This window comes from Magallana gigas, chromosome 1, assembly GCF_963853765.1.
Source record: "Magallana gigas chromosome 1, xbMagGiga1.1, whole genome shotgun sequence".
In the NCBI taxonomy this organism is placed as follows: Eukaryota; Metazoa; Mollusca; class Bivalvia; order Ostreida; family Ostreidae; genus Magallana; species Magallana gigas.
In genome coordinates this window covers 50,138,817-50,161,158 of record NC_088853.1, presented here as the reverse complement: position 1 = coordinate 50,161,158, position 22,342 = coordinate 50,138,817, and the positions used below count along the sequence as shown (strand labels likewise).

Here is a 22,342-nt window from a genome sequence, read left to right as displayed (position 1 = left end):
CTTATTGTGACGTAAACGATTAACAAATTTTATGTATGACAGGCTGACCCGGTCAGCATCACAATGTTTAGACCGGTGAACTCATCAATTTGTTTTACTGGAACTTTTGTGATTATATGTAAAACTTTGAACTATTTGGCTGTAAATATGATTGTCTTAATTCCGGATAAAAGAACAGGTTTTCTGCTCCAACTCTTGTCTATGTAACGTTTGGTCAGAATTTTATAAAACAATCACTTTACTCTTAAGAGGTTTGGTTATAATCGCTCTCGTCTCTGATGCATAGGCTGTTGATATTATATTGTATCATTTAATTCATTCTTTGTAATATTAAAATATTGTTGAAATTAACTTACATTATTGTATAAAAACGTTAAAAGGCAGCGGAAATAGACCAAGAAAACGTCTAAAATAGGGAATATCGTCTGCTTGATACTATGCAATTATGCAATTATTTACTGTAGTATAAACACATAAAATGTATTAAGCATACAAGAAAATCTATGCCTGTTGTTTCTGAATTTTATGAATTGTTTTGCCATTTAAACGAATTCTACGTAGGCTGTCAACATATATTTTGTTATACTGATCAATGCGTACAAGTTAAAGATCCCCAGGAGTGTACAGCTTACCTAAACGACACCGAGAACCTCTATATCTCGGATCACATCCCTCAAAGCAGGTCCCGTTCACGTGGTTACAGAGCGACTTGTTCACGCAATGACCACATGTTTTATTGCATCCGTTTCCGTATGTTCCATTGTCACATTCTACAATCAAAGTATCGAAGTACTGAAAGCCTGTATCTTTTGATGTGTCATTATGCATAATGGGTAGTAAAGGATAGCAACATCTTTCTGTCTTTCTCGTTTTTTTCTGTCTCATGCTTCTAAAGTCCACAAAGCGTCAGAGCGACTATTAACTATTTACAATAACATGTCTGTCTGCTATAAAATGAGCAGTGCGTAGAATTTTCAACATGCGGTGAAAAATCATCCTCAGTTCGTTGATTTGCAGCCTTTGCATACCTTTGCATTGCATAGTAGTTCATTCAAAATTGCGTAATCTTGTTTTAAAACTCAATAAAAAAAACCACTCGTCGCTGAATTCATTTGACCCCCCCCCCCCCGAAATAATAGATTGAAAGGCGACATATGAACATAAAATAGATAATTCAAATTTTCAAGATATTTGAATATGAAAAAAAAACATAATAGGATTGGGCATCAGGAGTTCTGGCTATCTAAGACACCACAGCCATATTTAAAATTTTTCATAAAGGGAATCTTAATCTGCCATTAATTTTTGAAAGAAATCCAAATCACACCTACGTTCATAGTCATGTATAGTTAGAAGTATTGTTTGGCAAGTAGTCATCCCATTAAATCAAATGAGTCAAATAAATTCAAAATATCAAAATATATCTATTTTATCCTTTTTAGCCCTTTAGAAGGAGGTTGTTAAATGACCTGAAGATTTTAGTAACTGCATTTCTTCGAAGCTATTTTAAACACATATTGTTCAGCCGGATGCCTTTTCTAATTAATTCTTCCAAGCTTTGCACAGAGAGAGAGAGAGAGAGAGAGAGAGAGAGAGAGAGAGAGAGAGAGAGAGAGAGAATATAGCTTAAAGAAACTTATTCAAAACATATTATTTCAATATATATATATATAAAACATAGAATATACAATATAAATAAACGGTTCTTGTGTTTTATGCGGTTTTAAACATATATAATTAAGAAAAATCAACAACAGAGCAGCCCCCCCCCCCCCAAAAAAAAAAAAAACAACAACAAAGAAAACAAAAACAAACCATTTATATACAAATACAAATGTGTGACATGCCGCTCACGATACTCAACAACTGAAGTTCTTTGTTTAGCACAATTCAATTGTGTTTGTATATCTGTGATGAGATAACTAATGTAGTGCAATAACCCTGATATTATTAAATTTCTAATCCACCAATTCTAAAAGCTTTCAGTTTTACCCTTACGCCAAATTCTTTCTTGTGAAATACCTTTGTCGCATCTTAAGCCCTGGTATCCATTTTCACATCCATTCATACAAGATCCATTAATGTAATGACATTGTTGATTGTTTTTACAGTTGCCACAAGACTTGCTGCAGTTTTCACCGTACAAATTACCATCACACTCTACATTTATATTAAAATAATGTATCAATTGACTTAGAGATATACCAAAAAAAATAGGACTGTATTACATTACGAAAATTCGGAGCATTTCTTTTAAATTAACGCCGCATTATACTACAAAAACATGCCAGATAAATATATCATTAAGGTCTTCCGTTTCCAACGGAAGACCTTATAGTTTTCGTACTGTTTCTTATTAAGGTCTTCCGTTTCCAGCGGAAGACCTTATTGTTTTCGTACTGTTTCTTATTATTATTATTATTTTTTTTTTCCAAATTTTGTGCACGAGATTTCTCGAAATCTATTCGACCGATCTCAACCATTTTTTCACAGATTGTTGGGCGTGATCTAAACTTCATACATTTTTCTTAATTTTTTAATAGTCACTTCCGGTACCGAATTGTCGGCCATTTTGTAATTTTTGACGACCCATTTTGTGCAGCTATAAACTCGGAAACCATAAGAGATATGAATATGAAATTTTCAGGATAGGTAGATGATAGTTTGAAGTTGTGCAGCATGTAGTTGTTTAATGCCCGTTGCGCCATTTCTTGGAGCTCGCCTGGGCGCGAAAATTGGGCACGAATTTTCATTCAAAATGTTAACACGTTTTGATTTATATCTTTTTATCAGTTGATATTTTGTTTAGACATTTATAACAAAAGTGGTAGAGAATCAAAAGTTCTTTCCAACAAAATCAATAAAAAGGGGCTGGCCCCTTTATTAAGGGGCCAAGGCACTCTTAAACTCTATTACAAATAACTTAAAAACGATAAAGTTTTTGTAATGCAATATAGAAGCAAAGTTGTTGATCGTACCAATATCTATTAGAAACAATTATTGCCACGCCCATTTATTACGTAATTAGGGATTTTTAGGGGCCAAAGTACTTAAACTTTGACGCAATATAACTAGAGAAGTAGACATTTTTGTTAGACATGATAGAAGAGAAAATGTTTAAATTTATGATTTAAATCGATTCCACTTATCAAAACACGAATTCCTGTCCCCATTAAGATCTAGAGGGCTGGCCCCTAAAATATTCATACATTTGTATCTCAAAAATGATCAACAATTTTAGATGGGTGTAAGAACAAAAATTGTTAGTATTCTTAAGACCTTTTCAAAGAAATCAAGGAAAAGGGGCTGGCCCCCTTTTTTTTGGGGGGGGGGGGGCAAGAAACTCGTAAAGTATATTACAAATTACATAAAAACGATTAAGATTTCGTAATGCATTATAAAAGCAAAGTTGTTAATTGTAGCAATATCTATCTGGAAAACTCATTGCAACACCCATTTATTACGTAATTAGGGATTTGTATACATTATCTGAAAGTGTGTGTGTGTGTGTGGGGGGGGGGGGGTAATTCTAAAATTATATCGATTATTCATGGTATGATTAAAAACAGAAATCGCAAGGAAGACCTACTCGTTACTCGTAACGAGATCGTATCTAGTTATTATTATTTTTTTCCCAAAATTTTGTGCACGCGATATCTCGAAAACTATTCGGCCGATTTCCACCATTTTTTCACAGATGATTGCCAGTGGTTATAATTCTAGAAGTTTTTTGAAATTTTGAAATCGGCACTTCCGGTTCCGATTTACGGCCGATTTTGTCAGTTTTTACGACCCATTTTGTGCAGACATAAACTCAGAGACTATCAGAGATAGGGATATGAAATTTTCAGGATAGGTAGACCATAGGTTAAAGTTGTGCACAATGTAGTTTTTTAGCGCCAGTGGCGCCATTCCTATGAGCTCGCCTAGGCTCGAAAATTGGGTACGAATTTCGAATCAAATTTTTCATACGTTTTGATCTGTATCTTTTTATGAGTTGATATTTTGTTAAAACAGATATAACAAAAGTGGTAGATAATCAAAAGTCCTTTCCAACAAAATCAAGAAATAGGGGCTGGCCCCTTAAATTAGGGGCCAAGACACTCATAAACTCTATTACAAATAACTTCAAAACGATAAAGATTTTGTAATGCATTACAGAAGCAAAGTTGTTGACCGTAACAATATCTATCAGGCAAGATCTTTGCCACGCCCATTTATTACGTAATTAGGGATTTTTAGGGGCCAAAGTACTAAAACTTTGACACAATTTATCTAGAAAAATAGACATATTTTGTTAAGCATTGTTGAAGAGAAAATGCTTGCATTGATGTATTTAATCGATTCCAGTAATCAAAACACCAATGTCTGTCCCCATTAAGGATCTAGAGGGCTGGCCCCTAAAATATTCAATCATCTGTATCTAAAAAATGAACAACAATTCTAGATAAGTGTAAGAACAAAAAATGTTCGTATTCGTGAGACCGTTCAAATGAACTCAAGAAAATAGGACTGGCCCCTTAAATTAGGGGCCAAGATACTCGTAAAGTCTATTACAAATAACTTAAAAACGATCAAGATTTTGTAATGCATTATAGAAACAAAGTTGTTGGTCGTAACAATATCACTTTGTAAAACTAATTTCTAAACCAATTAATAACGTAATTAGGGATTTTAGGGGACTAAAATCTTAAACCTTAAATGTGCTGTATGTGAAAAAGCAAAACGCTTTGTTAAGCATTTCAAGGGATATTGACAATCGTATGCATTATCTGAAAGGGAGTGGTTGAGGGGGAAATTTGAAATTTCATTTATATTTTAATCGTATCGTTTAAAAATTGAACGGAAGACCTACTCGTTACTCGTAACGAGATCGTATCTAGTTTAATATATATCTAAATAAACTTGTCTTAAACTCATAAGGATAAAGAGCTAGAGCCACGAAGCATCAAAATGTGACTTAAAATTTTCACAAAACTCAAGTTTGAAACAATACAAATTGTAATTACTTATAATGTAGGGCACAATATTCTACATCTATGCATATGATTTTTTTTCACTTCGGCCCCACCGTTTAGCACATGCGCATCATCAAACATACTATGATCGTTAAAAATAGCTGAAAATTGTAGATTTTACTGCAGTATTTCCCAAATTTGAATGTGGCCACACTTGAGTACCTCTTTGAAACTTTTAAAACTGAGAGATATTGCATAAATGCTTCTGCCTGCAAAATTTCGTAGAGGTACTCAAGTGTGGCCAATGTGTATTCTATAAATTTTGAAAATTTTGGTTAACAGAAAATAAAACAGACCACTCTATTTTAGGGTAATTATTTGCTTCCTTTTTTATTTAAATAGCAGAATTTAATTAATAATGATAAAGAATTATTTGTGATTATTTACAAAATCATCATTTTATTAAATATTTGAGGAAGAAATGCATATAAACTGAACTTTAACATGTTTTATCTAGTAATTTTATACTGTGGATTCATGCTTACAACGTGCATCATCAATGCATCATAGTTTGACGTTAGCGACGTCAGTTGAATATGTACAGGGAATCTTGAGTTCTTTCAGTATTTTGCCAATAGAATTTACCAGTAAAGTCTGCATTTTTAAAAAGCATTATTTCTATGTACCACGGTATTATTCAATTGCAGTAGAATATGAGATACATGAACATTGCTAACAAACAGAAAAAAATTAAATTGGCAAAGTTAACATTGTACGTACGTAAGTAAATATATATCCCTATACCTTTATGTGGAATAACCGATAGCATGTATAAGTAGCTAGTTGTGGGTTTTTTGTCAAACGGTGAAATGCATTAAACGAAAGGAAAGATGCAAGCGATTTTTTTTTACACAAGTACGTGTTCCTGAATACCGCGGGAGAGAGACAGTCGACATCACGTGTAAAAAAGAAGGCCTACATATATGATAAACTTAACTTATTCCGTCAAAAAACTTGATTAATTCCTAAGTACAGCTGTAATTGAATATTAAGCCATCGTCCCTTGCATAAAAACATTTTGCCAATGCATACGTCTTTTCTTTATCAGCCACCTGTTGATCAGTGTTGATTCGTCGCGTGGTCAATTAAATGTATTTCCGGTGAACCGTTACATGCAGTTACACTCCTTTCTTAAAAGATCGATTGTGTCCGTTTTGATGAAGACGGCTTTTGGTATACACAGCTTAGAATACATTATCAGCATGTGCACTATATAGAAGTCTAATCCTAATCCTAATTGCGATGTCTTTGTTGATCATTTGTCCAATAAAATTTAACAAAAACACCCTAAATGTGTGTACATCGGTGACATCGGTGACTTACTTTTGCCTATAAAATTGTCGATTGAAATTATCTTTGATTATTTTATGCGTATTAAATCTAATTAAAGTTTTTCTTGCATGGCATATAAAAAAAAATTCAGATTGCCGGGCCCTTTCTTAAAAAAACAAAACAACGATGAGTACAGAGAGGTTTAAAACAGTATTTGTTTCCATTCAACCCCCCCCCCCCCTTCCCTACCCTCTGAAAAAAATGGATTTACGGCCAGGTTCATTACAAATCTATATATATGATAACACAAATTCTACATGCTTGCTATGAATTCGACTTTTCAAGACAATTTTACAACATTATTTATGTGCTACTGCTTGATGTTTTAAATAAAAATGTTCATTTTAACCTATCTTCGCTTCAAAATAGTAAACCCACATATTTTCTCTCTCTCTCTCTCCCGCTCTCTCTCTCTCTCTCTCTCTCTCTCTCTCTCTGAAATATGATCTTAATTCTCAAGACATTTACGGATAGCTTATCACTTGGAACAATTCTCAAAAGACATCACTAGAAAAAATGAAATGTAAATGAATAGACGTTCTGGCATTTATAAGGAATAATTAACTAAATATTTTTCTAGAAATCGATATTCTTTTTTCATTTAGTTAATGAACATTAAAACACTGCTGTAATGTCATTCCATTGTTCCAGCAGTCAAAATTTTTACTTGTGACAGTCCGATATATTAGAGAGCTTCTAAATAATACTGTTATTCTTTAAAATCGGACTGTCTCAGGAATCAACAATGATATCCAATGGAGTGATTTTGGGTAGTTAGTGTCAAACTACAATGTATGCCTCAAACACTTCTGTATCAAAAAATATCACAGTTCTCGGCCCTATAACGGACATCAAAACTGTTTTATATTATTTCATACAGAACTGCTTTCGGCATACTAGTACAGAGGCGGATCCAGCAATTTTGAAAAGGGGGGGTTCCAATTGATGAAAATTAATGCGTGCAAAATTCATTATCAATAAACAAGGGCTTTCGAATGTTTTCCGTGCATAAATTTAATAAACATTTATCTCATCAATATCTATTTCATATCTATTCTAATATCAGAGTGTACTGCATTATTGAACGGTTTGGTTTAGGTAAGGAAGATTTGCATAATATCTAGCCTCAAAAAACCAAATCTCCAGCAATGAGAATGTGCGTCTATGCTATGCTTAATAGAACGAAACACTAAGAAACAAAAAATAATTCAGACTTATTACGATAAGCTTTTATAAAAATGAATTTTTGGTAAAAAAAATTTTTATCTCTTTGATGTTTAAATTCTGAACTATTTATTGATTTCAATTTCTATCAATTGCCATCTTAAATAAAGGTCAAAATGATAGGAATGGATAGTTTATCTGCTGAATAGATGGAACATGTGTAATACAATTGTACAGGCAATAGTCGTCCCAAGGAACTTGATGTGACCTCTGTATAATGGGTGCGCCACATCATCCGGCACTTGTACAAATGCGATCTTATTTAGGAAAGTTTTGAAAAGTTGTGCATTTTCATAATGGTTTACATATAAACCCCTTACACGGTATTTTGTAACATAATTTCCGATTCTTGTAAACAAAACAAAAAAGGCTTTCTTTTGTTTCTCATGTGGGTATATGAAGGTACGGTATAGCTACATGTAGCATTCCAGAAAAATAGCATAACTTGCATAAGCGGGTCAATGTGTTCGTATGAAACGAAGTAGAACTTTTCTATTATAATTAATTAAGTTAATTAACTAAACAATACATTTGAAAGCAACTGTTAAAAGTAAAACGAATGCGCGTACTCGTACTTGAACGTTGTTTTACTCGATGGCTAATCAGTTTAAAACTGTATGAACTATAGTCGATTTTTTAAAGAAGTAAAGCAGAAAATACATTGTAGATGTTATTATAAATGTGTGTTTTTAGCAAAACTGCTTGAATAATTTTTTTTAAATTTTCCACATGTTTACTCATGGATGTGAACACCGGATGCTGATGAGTAAAAAGAAGCGCCTTTTTCGATAAAAAAAATTGTAACCGTAAGCAAGTTCCAATTACGTGGTCACATTGCGCTCTATTTAAACAATTCCCACAATTCCTTTGGCATCCGTCTCCGTATTTTCTATTGCCACATTCTAAGGTAAAAATAATTCAAAGGGTAGTGTGATCAGTTTGGGAGTTGAAATGAAGATCCATGTGATGTATTTATACAGTCTGAATTGCTGGCAACTTAGTGGCTCATTATAGCTTTATTAAAATCAAGGAGAGAAAATTGAACGGAGATAAACGCAAAATGTTTGAATAAAAAAAGTTTAAACGTTCCTTTACTTGAAAAGTGCTGATATAATCCTAAGTTATGCATTGGTTTGTTTGTCGTAACTAAACATATGCACTGATTAAGGAAAATATTTATGTGAAGTTCAAAACAAAAGCATTGACTACAAAAACGATGACAATATATTGCAAAGAAAATTAAAAAAAGATGCTGATTTCTTTGATGATGGGGATGATAGAATGATGATGATGATGACGATGATGACTGATACATGAATATGAGAACCCTAAAATAATGCTAATTATAGTTGAACATAACAACTAACTTAGAAGACATTTTAAGAGACTTTAATTTTAACTGTGTACCCAATTCACACTGGTGTCCTTTGTATCCAGGTTTACATCCCCCCTGACAGGTGCCCGTCTCGATGTGACAGTATCCACAGTTGACGTCAGGACAGGGAATGGTGCAATTGATACCATAGTAACCAGGTGTAGGGCATCCTACAAAAGTATGACTTGATATAAAGTAATGTTTGATTTGAGTAATCACAGGGTATGAGTAAAGTTGAATAGTTTTCTGAATGAAAAACAATGGTTATGTTTGTATTTTAATTTTTGACCGAATATAAGGGCATTGGGAAGCTTTTTTTTTTTTTCTTACATTTTCCACCTAACAAGGTCACAATGAGTATGCTATTGAAATTCTGAATATGCAAACACGACAATTGTTTTTATACATTAGTCACCTGCTTTAGTATGTATATCAAATAAATTAAAAAGAGGGATTATCAAAAGCATAAATTTATTTTAAAAAAAAATCGAAAACGTTTATTAATGATAAAAGAGGACGCCTTTTTAATTTTTTTCTAGAAAACCTTATATATTTCGAGTGTATTACTTGAGGTTAGAATAAAGCTATTAGTAATAGACGGGCAGATATTACAGACAAACTAGAATACATTAAATTGTTCACCATAGACTTCTACTTCACAGAGGTCGTTAAAGGCGTAGTCAGAATAACCATTAGGATAGGTAACTCCCGATAGTCTCTCGTTGTAGTAAATGACGTATTGACCATGTGCAAAGCAGGTGGTGTTAAAGACAGCTGGTATCGTGCTTCTTGTGAAGTTGTTGTCTTTGTAGCAAAGTTTTCCCTCCGACTTGTTTGTTGTGTTTGAGACGTATATAGAAAATCCAAGAAACCTCGACGTATATCCGTTTGATGCATCTAAAATAATCAACAGTATTTTATTACAATCATCGAGAATTTGGTCAATTCTCTATGCTTTTCTATAGGGAAATATACATAAAACAAAATGAAATACTGTACGGTAATTTTACAGGTTTTCTAAACCACACAATCAACACATCGCCCTTGAAAATAAACATTTCATATGCTTACGTGTTCCTTTATTTATAAACAATTTAATTTATTTGACATTTTTAGAAACATACCCCAATGTACATTGTCCGTCCTGTAATAGATCCGGATGTCGTGGATACTGCGGGTACTGGTCAGATTTACCCACCAGGTGGAGGTACGTTGATATTGGGCTGATACTGAACATTGTCCTCCAAGACCAGACAGATCAGACTTAAGGCCATCAACAGCATTGCTGGCGTCAGTATTACCAACATTGTATGGGTACTCTTCATGAGCTGGTTTATTTAGTGCCAAATTTTCTGTTGATAAAAATGAAACCCAAGTGAATATGATTTACCAAATAAATAATTATCAGTTAAGTAAAATTGCGCCGTTTTAAAATGTTTGATACTTTTCTGTTCTGCTTTAAAATATTCTAAATATGATAACTTCTTCCTTTACTAAAATTCTGTACTTGAGTCGGGCTTTCTGGCTTTCTGGCCTTAATTTCCGGGATTTTGATGATATTGTACACCAAAGCAATTTATTCATATTACATACAATTCTTTATCTGCTTGTGCAACTGAAAAAGAATATTGCCAATTACTGTAGTCTTTTTAGGGGCACTTTTATACGTTGCATTATAGAAAAATGTACAATTATAATTTTTCACTCGAGGATGAATAAATGACACATTCTGTATGAAGACTTTACTTTACTACATGTAATGATCAAATGGGTTCGTTTACCTAAAGTTTTGTCCTGTTTTGTAACCCTGGTTTAGTGAATGAATACAGATATTATAGTAAACTTTAACATGAAAACAATGTATATGTGAACTATTGATGTATTTAGGCATAACTTGTTTACATATCTTTGACAATATTTATTTTAAAATTTTAAAATTAGTTTCTATATTGGACGAAGAATTCAAGAGATAAGAAGAATATATTAGTGTGAAAAATTATAATAAAAAAGCGTTAATGCAAATGGAGCATATTTAAAAGAATGTTAATCGGGTGACCCAGGGAAAATACAAAATTAATAAAAAAAAAAAGGTGCTGTATACAGGGTAATTTTCGCCCTGTGTAATTTTCGCCCTTCTACTCTTGCAAGCAGTTTCAGCCCCTCTTGATTTCTTAATGTGTTTTAAGTTAGTACAAAACACCCCTGAAATTATTTATTTGAAAGATTTTCTCAAATAAACAAAATAATGATAGTCACTTAATACTATGTAAAAATTTAATTTCAATCCATTATCTTAAAAAAAAATATAAATTATACTCATCAATTACTCAAGGCCGAAACAATTGAGGTACAACGTATTTTGATAATTTTGAAATATACATGTGGATGATGTACATGTAATTTTGTGCATTTTAGCCTTATATCATTTAAAAATGCGTAACTTGTGGTTTTTTTCAAAGTAAAGACCTGAATTAAAAAATAAACCCAGCCACAACCAATTTTCTTGCTTTATGTCCAACAAATTTCAAGGTCATATCCATGGGTCAAAGGTCAAATATGATGAAGTCATCTGGGATTTTTATCAATATTTACCTCCGTCAAATATACTTAAACCTTAATTAATTTAAAACCAATGGCTAAATATTCTTTATTAAGGTTTTCCGCTCTCAGCGGAAAACCTTACTATTATTCTGAAAAATTTTCAAATTTCTTATTATTTTTTTTTTCTTCTAGACGCCAACTTTGATCCTTAATATCTCGCTCGTTTGTTCACCGATTGTTTTGAAATTTTCAGGACTGATAACACGCCGCGTGATGTTGTCGTTGCATATTTGAGTTGAGGAAAATCCCTATCCGGTTTTGAGTTATTCCCCTTTTAGTAAAATTTAACGACCTCTTTTGTCCTGGGGGTTTAGCTTTAACGATGACTGGCAGAGTCTCAAAGATGGGCTGGTTTGGAAGCTAATACATTGAATTTGTGCGAGATATATTTTATTTATTACTTAAATGCAAACAAAATGGGTGGTATAGATGTTGAAACAAAGGTAAGAAAAAAAATCAAAAAAATTCGCGTATTTCCCGTGTTAGTTTTCTACCTGATAAAAATTTGTTATAACATGTATTTTAAAAGTTCTTGGTCTTACCCAGACCTTTCATTCGGTATACCGAAAAAGGGGCTGGCCCTTATAATTAGGGAGTTAGGGGCGTCCAAAGTTTCTTGTCAATAACTTAAAAAGGAATAAACATTTCTAATGCATTATTGAAGCATGTTGTAAAGAAATTAATTTTGAATCCTTCTATAGTATTCAATTTAATGTTTTCGTAATTTATAGTCAGTATTTGCAGAAACAATTGTTGTCAGTTCGGTCCATTTTTTGTGGGGGTGCGCACGTTTATGAGGTTATGAAAGGGCTTCTTGTAATGCACTAACTGATACATGTAGCGCGCAAAAATAATTCCACATAAAATTTCCAAATGTTTTTATACATATGTACATTTTCATTTCATATAGATAAACCTCTTCGACCTTATTTTTGTTGTTTGTTTCATAACTGTGCCCCTGTCTATATTTAGATGCATTACGAGACTCAGGTAACCGATCGATAGGAGAGTCGCTAGCTGTATTCAGGCCGTCGCCTAGACGACAGTGCATGTGCTTGTAGAGCTGGACGTACACGTTTAACGCCTCGCTGTGTAACTATAACAGAGACATTTTGAATTGTTTCAGTACTGGGAGATGTGTTAATAAAATGGTTCCAATGCATGGTAATTAAACTCAACTTTTCTACAATACGTATACACGGCCGTCATATAAAGCACAATGTGTATTACTGACATGACAAATGTACGCTGGCAATTTAAACGAACGCGGGATTGCTCCCGATAGAACAATTCTTTAAAAAAAAAAATACTGATTTGCGATGGATATAATATAATTATCATCGAGGAGATGATTTTAAAAAGTGAACCTAATATTCGTATAAGATAATATTTGAATCCAAAGCCGCTAGTTTTAAGTTACGGTTATTAGGGATATTAATTATGACTTGCCCCGCGTTTCAGGTTTTTTACTTGCAAAACATCTACAAACGAAAATACCAAACAACCTTCAGCAGCAACTTATAAATTATTTATTCCATACACATTTCTAAAGAGGTAATTAAATAAATTTTATAAATGCTTTATACTTGTATTCGCTATCTTCCATGGAAAAAAGTGGCATGGAAAAAATGTTGTTCAATGTTCATCAAATACGCTGTAGCCTTAGCAATCGAAAATAATTAACAAACTGTATATTGATAGATTGACATATCAACAAACATTCAGACCCGCAATGTGTTTTTTTACAAGTTCTATAAAATGTAGACTCAATGACTGAATTCTTTACCGTTTTCCGTCTGGGTTATTTTGAATCATGTGTGTACGTTATGTGTTTCCTTATAGATGAACACTTTAAGTGTTTAATTTTTAAAAGAAATTGTGTACATGCAGAGCAATGCAATGCTAGGACAATAAATTCCAACAATGTATATGGTGAGGCCGGTCAGACTGATACTGGTTCTGCTTGTTCTTCAAATAGCGAATGTAAGTCGAAGTGTTTGGGTGTTATATTTTAAACAAATATAAGTATGGCTTTCTTAAAAGCTTGCATTACTCAACAAAGTATTTTATTGGAATCATTCTTAGTTACCTTAGCTGCATATATGTATCGCTCGGTCTGTATCCCGGAAAAATTGACTACCATCCGAAGTTTTTCATACAAGGTCTACAGACTTGCAGCTAACATTACCTTTAAAAATACATTTTAGAATTTGCCGCTGTTTATAAATTCATTAAAAAGACGCGCAGAATCAAGTGGTAATTTGTCGTTTGATATGGGATTTATGACGTCAATATATATTGTTTTCATTAAAATTATTTCATTATTTTAAGTTTGTGGGTGGAATGAAATCAGTTTCACATGTTATATGACATTAAGATGTCCTCTCCCCACATTTTCTGGAAGCAACTATTTTTATAAAATTTACATAAAAAAATTGAATTATCATGGAGTTGCCCCCCCCCCCCCCCATTTTGGTAGCATGTAAAAAAAATGGTATCTTAATCATGAAATCATGAGTGAAATTTTGGAAAATTCAATTTTTTTTTTCTTGTCAAGATTTGTTGGATGAGTTGCCCCCCCCCCCCCCCCCCACTTTCAAAAACGATGCTACGTGCTTGGAAATTACTCATTTCTTTATTCCCGTCTTTAATAAACAAAACAAACTAACAAACATAACCGATCCAGATAAATATAATTACATGTATCTAAAATAAACTTAAAAAACAAACTACACATTCATCCTTCACTCACAATATTGCCTTTTCGATATTTGTCATCGTTGTAGAACCGTGAAACAATCTGTTAAGTAGGTGCTTGCACGAAAAAGAACCCCTTGCTGATCTACATTTTCATTAACGCATACAAAGGAAAAATATATTTTGATTGAATTTCTTTTGATGTAAAAAAGAAAGAAGAAGAAGAAATTGGTTCTCAGTCTCTCTTTATGCCTGTTTGTTAGCGGTTAATCCAAGTTCATTTTGAATATCCTTTTGTAATTCAAAAAATGCGATGTAAATTTTTTTCATGCAATATTTCGGATAAAGCTATGAAGAGTTGTTTTTATTAGACCATAAAATTGTAAAATGCTAACATTGAAAATTGAGCCCGATTTCTTTCTTTTTTTAAGGTAAAACTTTATTTATTTAAAAAATGATTCTTTGAGACAAACAAATTGACATAATCAATAAGAGTTTGACAATCTCTATCTGCAGGTATGTAGCTTTTAGTCAGAAAAAGAATCGGATGGACGACCTAGAACACAGATTGTCCATCCGAATTTCTTGAAAATTGCCATTATTTTCGTACGCGGACGCAATACTCACCGAGACTAAATGGTTTGTATCTTAAGTTTGAAGTTTTTACTGCTTTGAAAGGTAATATTGGTTTTCTGATAATTATGAACATGAATAATTAAATAAAAATGGTTAAAATTACAGTAAAATTACCGGCATCGGTCTTCTCCGAGCGCGGATCTAGAAGGGGAAGGGTTCCAGACCCCCCTCCCCCCAGCGAAATTTCTTTCAATTACATGTACATTATAAACTTACCAAATATGCCTCGGACATCCCTTGGCAAACTCAAATACCCGTCTGACTTTTCAACCCCCACCCCGGAAAAATTTTCTGATCCGCGCATGTTCCCCCTCTTCGAAATACAAAATTATTCTTCAAAACCCCTTGTAAAATTTCCAGGATCTCCGCATATATACTAAAAGATTCATTGGCGCTTGCGTTCGATAACAATGCGTGTAAAACGTTTGCCAATGGTCTTTTTACCTTCGTACCGGTCATAACCACAGTCCCACTCTGTGAATAAAATGCTGCGAATCAAACTAGAGACAACGTGTTAAGATTTGTATTTGCTTATAAACATGTAGTATCATCGTGCAAAATGCACTGTTTGATTATAATTTTTTTTTTACTTTACTTGTAAAATTCAACATCTGTTTCGTAATTTTTTCTCACAGTTTATTTCTTACATAGTTACTTTTTTATTTAGTGGTTGACACTTTTCAGACTTTATATGTGATTTCAAAGAGACAGAGTGTCATGTCTCAAGGACTGTTAATCTCTTAAAACAACAATGTGTAATTATCAGATTTTCATTTCTTGGACATCAAAGACTCATTGAGTTTATTTAATTATTTCATATCTTTGAACCTTTCACTCAGCTTACTTATATCATTACCTGTCAATTTATACTCATTGTTAAGATTCTTATAAATAGTTATGTACAATTGTCAATGCGCAGTCTGGAATACGGCGGCCAGCCCCGGCCACGTCCGACTCTCCCAGAGTCTTGAGTCCGGAGGCCATTTCTGGCCATATCCGACTTGTTTGTAACATGTCTGTCTGTTAAATTGTTATAATGTTGCCATCGTTGAGTCTCGTCCAATAATGTGGAATCCAGCATCAATTGCCTGTTTATTTCTCTGGAACTGTATACTGGTAGACCTTCGGGAATACGGCAAACCTACCCTTCGTTTTAGCTTACGGCCCACAGCGCGCCCCAACCTTTTACCTTATACACTTTACGCCAACATTCCCTCATCCGGTTCGTACTGCACACGACCGATGCAGATCCAGACGAATTCTCTATCACCGTAAAATCTACGAGGTCACAGAAATATAATACTTTGTTTCTCAGTGTTTACACATCTAATATTGTAATATGGTCAGCTATCAATTTTTGTAATACGTCACAAGTATGACGCAGCTTCGACGGAAAACCTAATCGTTGCTTGCAACGAGCTCGTCTCTAGTTTTGATATATTTTAATGACAGTGTCGTGACAATCATACTGTTGAATTTTAATCAAATTTGAATGATACATTTTCTTTTTAGAGACCGTTAAGTGCTGCAAATTTTCGTCTTGAAAGAGAATTTACAAACGCTAATTTTTACATTATAACGAGCGCAGCTCGTCGGCGCACAGCACCGGCGAGCGAAGCGAGCTCTAAGAACCACTGTGCCCGGGAAAAATAACGAGCTTAATCTATAGATTCATCAAACAAAATTTAAAAATTTAAAAAGCATCGGTTGACTCTTTACAAAACATTTTACATGGATTTGTAAAATATTAACCTGTTTAAAAAATACATTTGTAAATGAAAAATACTTTCGTAAACCGCTTTGGTTTGTTTAAAAATGTTATATAACATATTTCATGTTTCTTGGGCGACATTGCCTGCATATGTGTCCTTCGATGACAGGAAAGCCCTAGAGTATTATGTCACCCGCTGACTAAGACTTCGGGCGACATACACTCCAGGGCCTGTTTCTCAAAAAGGCGTAAATCTGGGCTGAAGTTATTCCGACTAACAAAGTTACGCCAATATTTAGTCGGGTCTAAGTTGCGTTTCTGAAAAAGGCGTAAGTTAGGGTTTAAATGTTGAAAAACTTAGACATCTCCGCTGAGTACTAAGCATGCGCATATCGTATTTTTTTTGCTTTAAGGCTATGATTTTATGTGGTGGATCAATTTTCCAATTCATAGTACATGTAGTACCCGAAAGTACGCATGTTATACTTTACCACTGAATGTGCATAGTTCAAGCTGTTCATGACATTTTATATTAATAAAAGTAGAACAAATGCCTATACACTTCTTAAAATAATGAAATTTTAGAGAAAAACAGTTGATATGAAAGCGGCATATATAAGAGGTCTCAGAAACCAAATATGTGACAATTAAATGCATTGTAGATGATATTGAGGCACAATCTTACATATTAATTGAACGAAGCAATACATAGAAATTAACTTCAATGTTCGTGTAAACTTCAAATATTTATAGAATACATGGACAAGGTACAGTGGATATGCCCCAATACGTCTGCAGAATGAGAAGTATGCTTCATAGACACTGTAGATCTTTAGACATTTTCAGATGCTGGGATAAGGCTTGATTCTTTTTTATCAATTCACTATATTATTTATAGAAAATAATATGACCATGAGTATAACAGCAACCAGCTGAAATCGAAAATATCTACTGTATAAATTACATGAACCTTGTCCATCTTCTGTTCCAATATTGAAAGAATGTAGACAATGACATGGAAACGATTCTTGATTTTCTGCGATTCAAATGAAAATAGTTTTGAAAGATATTAATATCAACAATTAACAAGACAGGAATTATCAACATTTGAGGCCGGGGTCTCCCCAACTCCCTTTCCTGTTTTTGGTTTAATCGATCGATTGTTTTGTTTTGTTTTTTTCGGGGGGGGGGGGGGGTTGAAAGTAATATACACCATCCATAAACAGGGAATAATTCGCCCTGTTTAATTTTCAATCATTTCACCCTCGTTGTCAGCGGGCAAATTTATGTTGATTTTCAATATCTAATATTAAGTAACTTAGGTAACAGCTGTGACTTGGCGAAATCACGACCGAGTGAAACTGTTTGCAAGTGTAGAAGGACGGAAATATAACCCTGTATACAGTATCTTGATTAAAATAAAGATATAAAAGCAGTTATCTAAGAACACCCTTCCTATTTAAAGAAAGTTTTATAAATAAAAGGTTTTTACAAGTTTAATGGAAAAGGCATCTAAAAATTCCCCTATCCCCTTCCGGATAAGACATTTTGCATCTTTGCGATTTTAACAAGTGCATGTGAGTTTTACTTTCTTCCTTTTTAAAGAAAGTTTTATAAATAAAAGGTTTTTACAAGTTTAATGGAAAATGCAAAATGTCTTATCCGGAAGGGGATAGGGGATTTTTTTTAGATGCCTTAACTAAAAAAATCCCCTATCCCCTTCCGGATTAGACATTTTGCATCTTTGCGGTTATAATAAGTGCATGTGAGTTATACTTTTTTCCCTATCTGCTTTGGGTTATTGGGATGGGGTGTGTATTCAATTGTTTATATAATAAGTAAGACAAATGCAAGCTAGTTAAATTTGTAAATAATGCACACTGTTGTAAAACTGCTAAAACAACGCTTTTGTATTGCAAGTCGACAACTTCGAAATAAAGAAAAATCCCTTGTACGTTGATATACGTACATCTTAAATGTGATGAAACAAAACTATCATGAATTCAAGTGAATTAAAGATCAATTCAATTAAATGAGTACAAATAAACAATGCATATGAATATGCACGGAGATCATTGATAGTACATGTGCCCCTTACTTTTTTATAAAAGAATTACGATCGATGTAAAATATGAACGCAATTGATCACTTCATCCTAGAATTAATACGATTAATGAATTTGATTTCCAAAAATTCAAGGTGTGCATGTGACATTTTATAATAATCGATAACCTTGACAAACGCTCGTCAACAGATCTAAAATTGATGCACACTCTGCACTCTTCTAAAACATATTTTAAAGTAATATTTTGACAAACAAAAATTGATTGTATCTAAATGCTAGTTCATAAACATTCCAAAATGCATGTAGCTTTCATACGGATTTGTAAAGATACTAGGAGCAAAAAAAAAATGAAAATGAGAATGCATATGTGTTGTAAAGTTTTCAGTAATACATGTATATGTAAAGAACAAACAACCACACACAAGGACAAATTCAAATGTAAACGTTTTGAGTTGCTCCTATTCATAATTTTGAAATCAGTTTCGTTTCACAAGTTCAAATTTGATTAGAAACATTAAATTCTAGTTCATGCTTACTGAGTATTGATTAAAAAAATCAATAATCTATTCGTACTTATATACATCTATCTTGTTGGGGAATACATGTTTAATTTAGAAATAAAGCATTTTTTAATTATTGTGTTTATATCATTTATTGGGGTATACATGTACCCATTCTTCACACTTTAGGTAAATTTCATTACGAGTAGTAATGTATATTACATACGTTTAATAAGGTGAGCCCATTATTTATCAAATTGATTAATCTTAACTTATTTAGAAATAGAGACAGTTATCGAACAATAGGTATTTCTTAAAGTTATACGTACATGTACAAATAACACATAAAACAAACCAAAAAATAAAATTATCTGTATATTTTGCCTTAGAAACAAAACACTCGCCATTTTTGTGCACAGACTAAGGACTTACGCCTACCCATTAGCAGGCGTAGATTTAAACCCAAATTTAGTCCCGACTAAGTTTACGCCTTTTTGTGAAACGCAACTTAGTCTGGTTTTGAGGTTCAGTCCCTGATATAGTCCAGACTAAGCTTACGCCTGGACGTAGGCCTTTTTGAGAAACGGGCCCCAGGGGCTCGTTTCATAAAAAGGCCTAAATTTTGGGCCTAACTTTAGTCTACTCCGAGGACTTACACCGAAATTTAGTCGGGCGTATTTTACATTTCATAAAGCGGCGTAACTAGAGGCGTAAACTGTAGACGATAGCTTAGGCAGAAGTCCTTGACAACGCAGCCCTGAACCTGCATAAAATTGTTTTTATTACTCTGTTATAAACAGGTGTATGTAACATGTGAAAATAAGATCCAATTTTAGAGGAACTAGCGGTTGAAATAATTTTACTTAAAAATATTTAAGATTTGATAAATTCTTGTTTCATTATGTACAAAGATTAAACTTTTTATTAAATAATATTCCTTTTCCTTCAACAATTTACCAAACGAAAAGCACATACACTGTAATATCAAAATTAAATTATACAAATAGATAAAACAGTAAACGGAAACCAAAAAAGTGTTTATGATTTTCTAGAAAACCATCGCAAGGAGTACTATTTAGTGTCAAAAACACATGGAAATCTTAAATGAATTATCCGTATAATACATGTTTAATGTTTAATTTAAAGCGGGTATCTGGTTTAAGTACATGACTTGTGTAAGGTGCTCAATAGAATTATCAGTGTATCGATAGTTCAAAATACGTGTTATTTCATTACTTTAATCATATTGAAAATTTTGAATTTACTGGGTCGGTTTAAATTTAAAAGTTGTCATATTGTATATGTATGTTTTAATCTCTGTCGCTCTTTGTCATAAAGCATTTCAATTGAAATGAATTTTACGGGTTATAAAACAAAATTAACGTATTTTTGTTTTCAATCATTTCGCGATGTTTTATATGTTGGCGCAATATAATGTATTATTATACATGTACATATATTATTACGTTACACTTTCTGTATCCAGTATTTAGAAATAATAATTTGTATTTATCAAATCAGTTTGAATTGCAGACTTGTCTAAACTCTAATGTGTCATCATTCTTGTAGTTAAAAACCAATATCAATAACATACTTCACTTTAAGAAGAGAATCACAAATTGAGTTAATGATTGTGCATTAGTATCAGTGAGTTTACTCGGCTTCGGTTTTCAGTATTATTTGCGTTCAATATCAATGCATCTACAGGAACATACATCATAGGTAATAGAAATATACTGTTCATGAATTGTAAAAAAAATATGAGCTTATTTTCTTGGGAAGCAATTTTAATGAAAGATATTTAAAAGGTAAATTTATTACTAAATGTGATGTACACTTGTTCATGATAAATGTTTAAGAAAGAAAAAAAAATGGTTTAGAAAAATATAATGTAAGTTTTTAAAATGCAACACTTAAACTTAGTGCATGTTTTTCCTTATGTAAATTATCTCTCTCTCTCTCTCTCTCTCTCTCTCTCTCTCTCTCTCTCTCTCTCTCTCATTTATTCGGGAGAAACCCCCGTGTGCACATTTTTTCCGGAGAAACTCCCGTGACAATCAAATTCCAGAATTTAAAGTATAAATCGTTCTTTCTCAGTATCTGAATGTGACAATACATGTTACTTAAATCGCATTGGTGATAAAATACAATCGTCGTTTCATAACATATATGCTTACTTATGTTTACGTCCGAACTTACGCCTACCTATGAGTGGACGTAATTTTTTGGCTTAACTTTAGTCGGACGTAAAGATGCGCTCTTTAATGAAACGCAAATATTCGAACTAGTCCCGCATTTACACCGGCGCAGCGCTAAGTCTGGACGTATGACCCTTTAATTATGAAACGAGCCCCAGGGCTTTTCTCTTACCTCGGGGCAAACGTTCTGGTATGTCGTTTTCGAAGTAATGTAGTATATGTGAAATATATTTGAAATAATTACATTAGAAGATTAAATATTAGTCACCATAAATCCATGTTACGATGCTAATATTGCATTTTAATTAATGCAATTAATTTAACTGAGCATATTGTGCAAAGAATCATTAAAGCAAACGGTTCCCGTCAGTACTAATATTTATACATAAAAATGTATTTCTTAAAAAACATGATGAAGATTGTTTTAATGTTTCGTAAAAGATCATGCCTTAGAACGCCGAAATGTTATTTACAAAAGGTTAAGCAGCAAAAAGGATTCATATTGTCAACAGTCATTTGGATCAAAATTAAAAATCATGATAATTGATGGAATCATTTCTTTGTTATATGAAATCCTTAATCCCGTCCTTTATCTTGTTAAAACGCCAAGAAAGTTCAATAATTATATTCCATGGCACAAACCGTCGAATGTATATAAAAAGGATAATTTCCAGACATTTCTTTGCATCAAAAGGCATTTTTTTTTAAATAAAGGGAAGAAGTAAGTATATCGTATTGTGGTATGTGAATTGCTCACACAAAGCTAGCTCTCATAGTCTTTTAAAATTAATTATTCACAACGAATAAGAAATAAGTATACTTATAAATGTTTGCTTACCGTACGCAGAAGAGAAGGAAACCCATAAAGCAATACAAATATTTATACAAATATTTGTCAAAAACATATCTTCAAGGTCTTTTAAAACAAAAAAACATGTTGGTCTCCAAACTTTTTTTTAAGTGCGAAAGACTAACATCTTCCTTG

The 22,342-nt window shown here is 32.9% G+C and overlaps 1 protein-coding gene across 3 annotated transcripts in view; it reads right to left on the bottom strand.

Moving 5' to 3' along the window:
• LOC105324599 (multiple epidermal growth factor-like domains protein 10) overlaps positions 1-22,342 on the bottom strand; it is a 90,992-nt gene extending 68,650 nt beyond the window's left edge. The window contains exons 1-6 of one of the 3 annotated variants that reach the window (XM_066069675.1): positions 22,196-22,342; positions 10,074-10,301; positions 9,592-9,846; positions 8,982-9,119; positions 2,023-2,160; positions 633-770 (exon numbers count right to left, since the gene is read on the bottom strand). In XM_066069675.1, the coding sequence (XP_065925747.1) occupies positions 633-770; positions 2,023-2,160; positions 8,982-9,119; positions 9,592-9,846; positions 10,074-10,301; positions 22,196-22,262 (964 nt within the window). In that variant the 5' untranslated portion in view covers positions 22,263-22,342. The remainder of the gene's footprint in view (positions 1-632; positions 771-2,022; positions 2,161-8,981; positions 9,120-9,591; positions 9,847-10,073; positions 10,302-22,195) is intronic. The other 2 variants (XM_066069676.1, XM_066069684.1) reach the window with 2 other exon arrangements.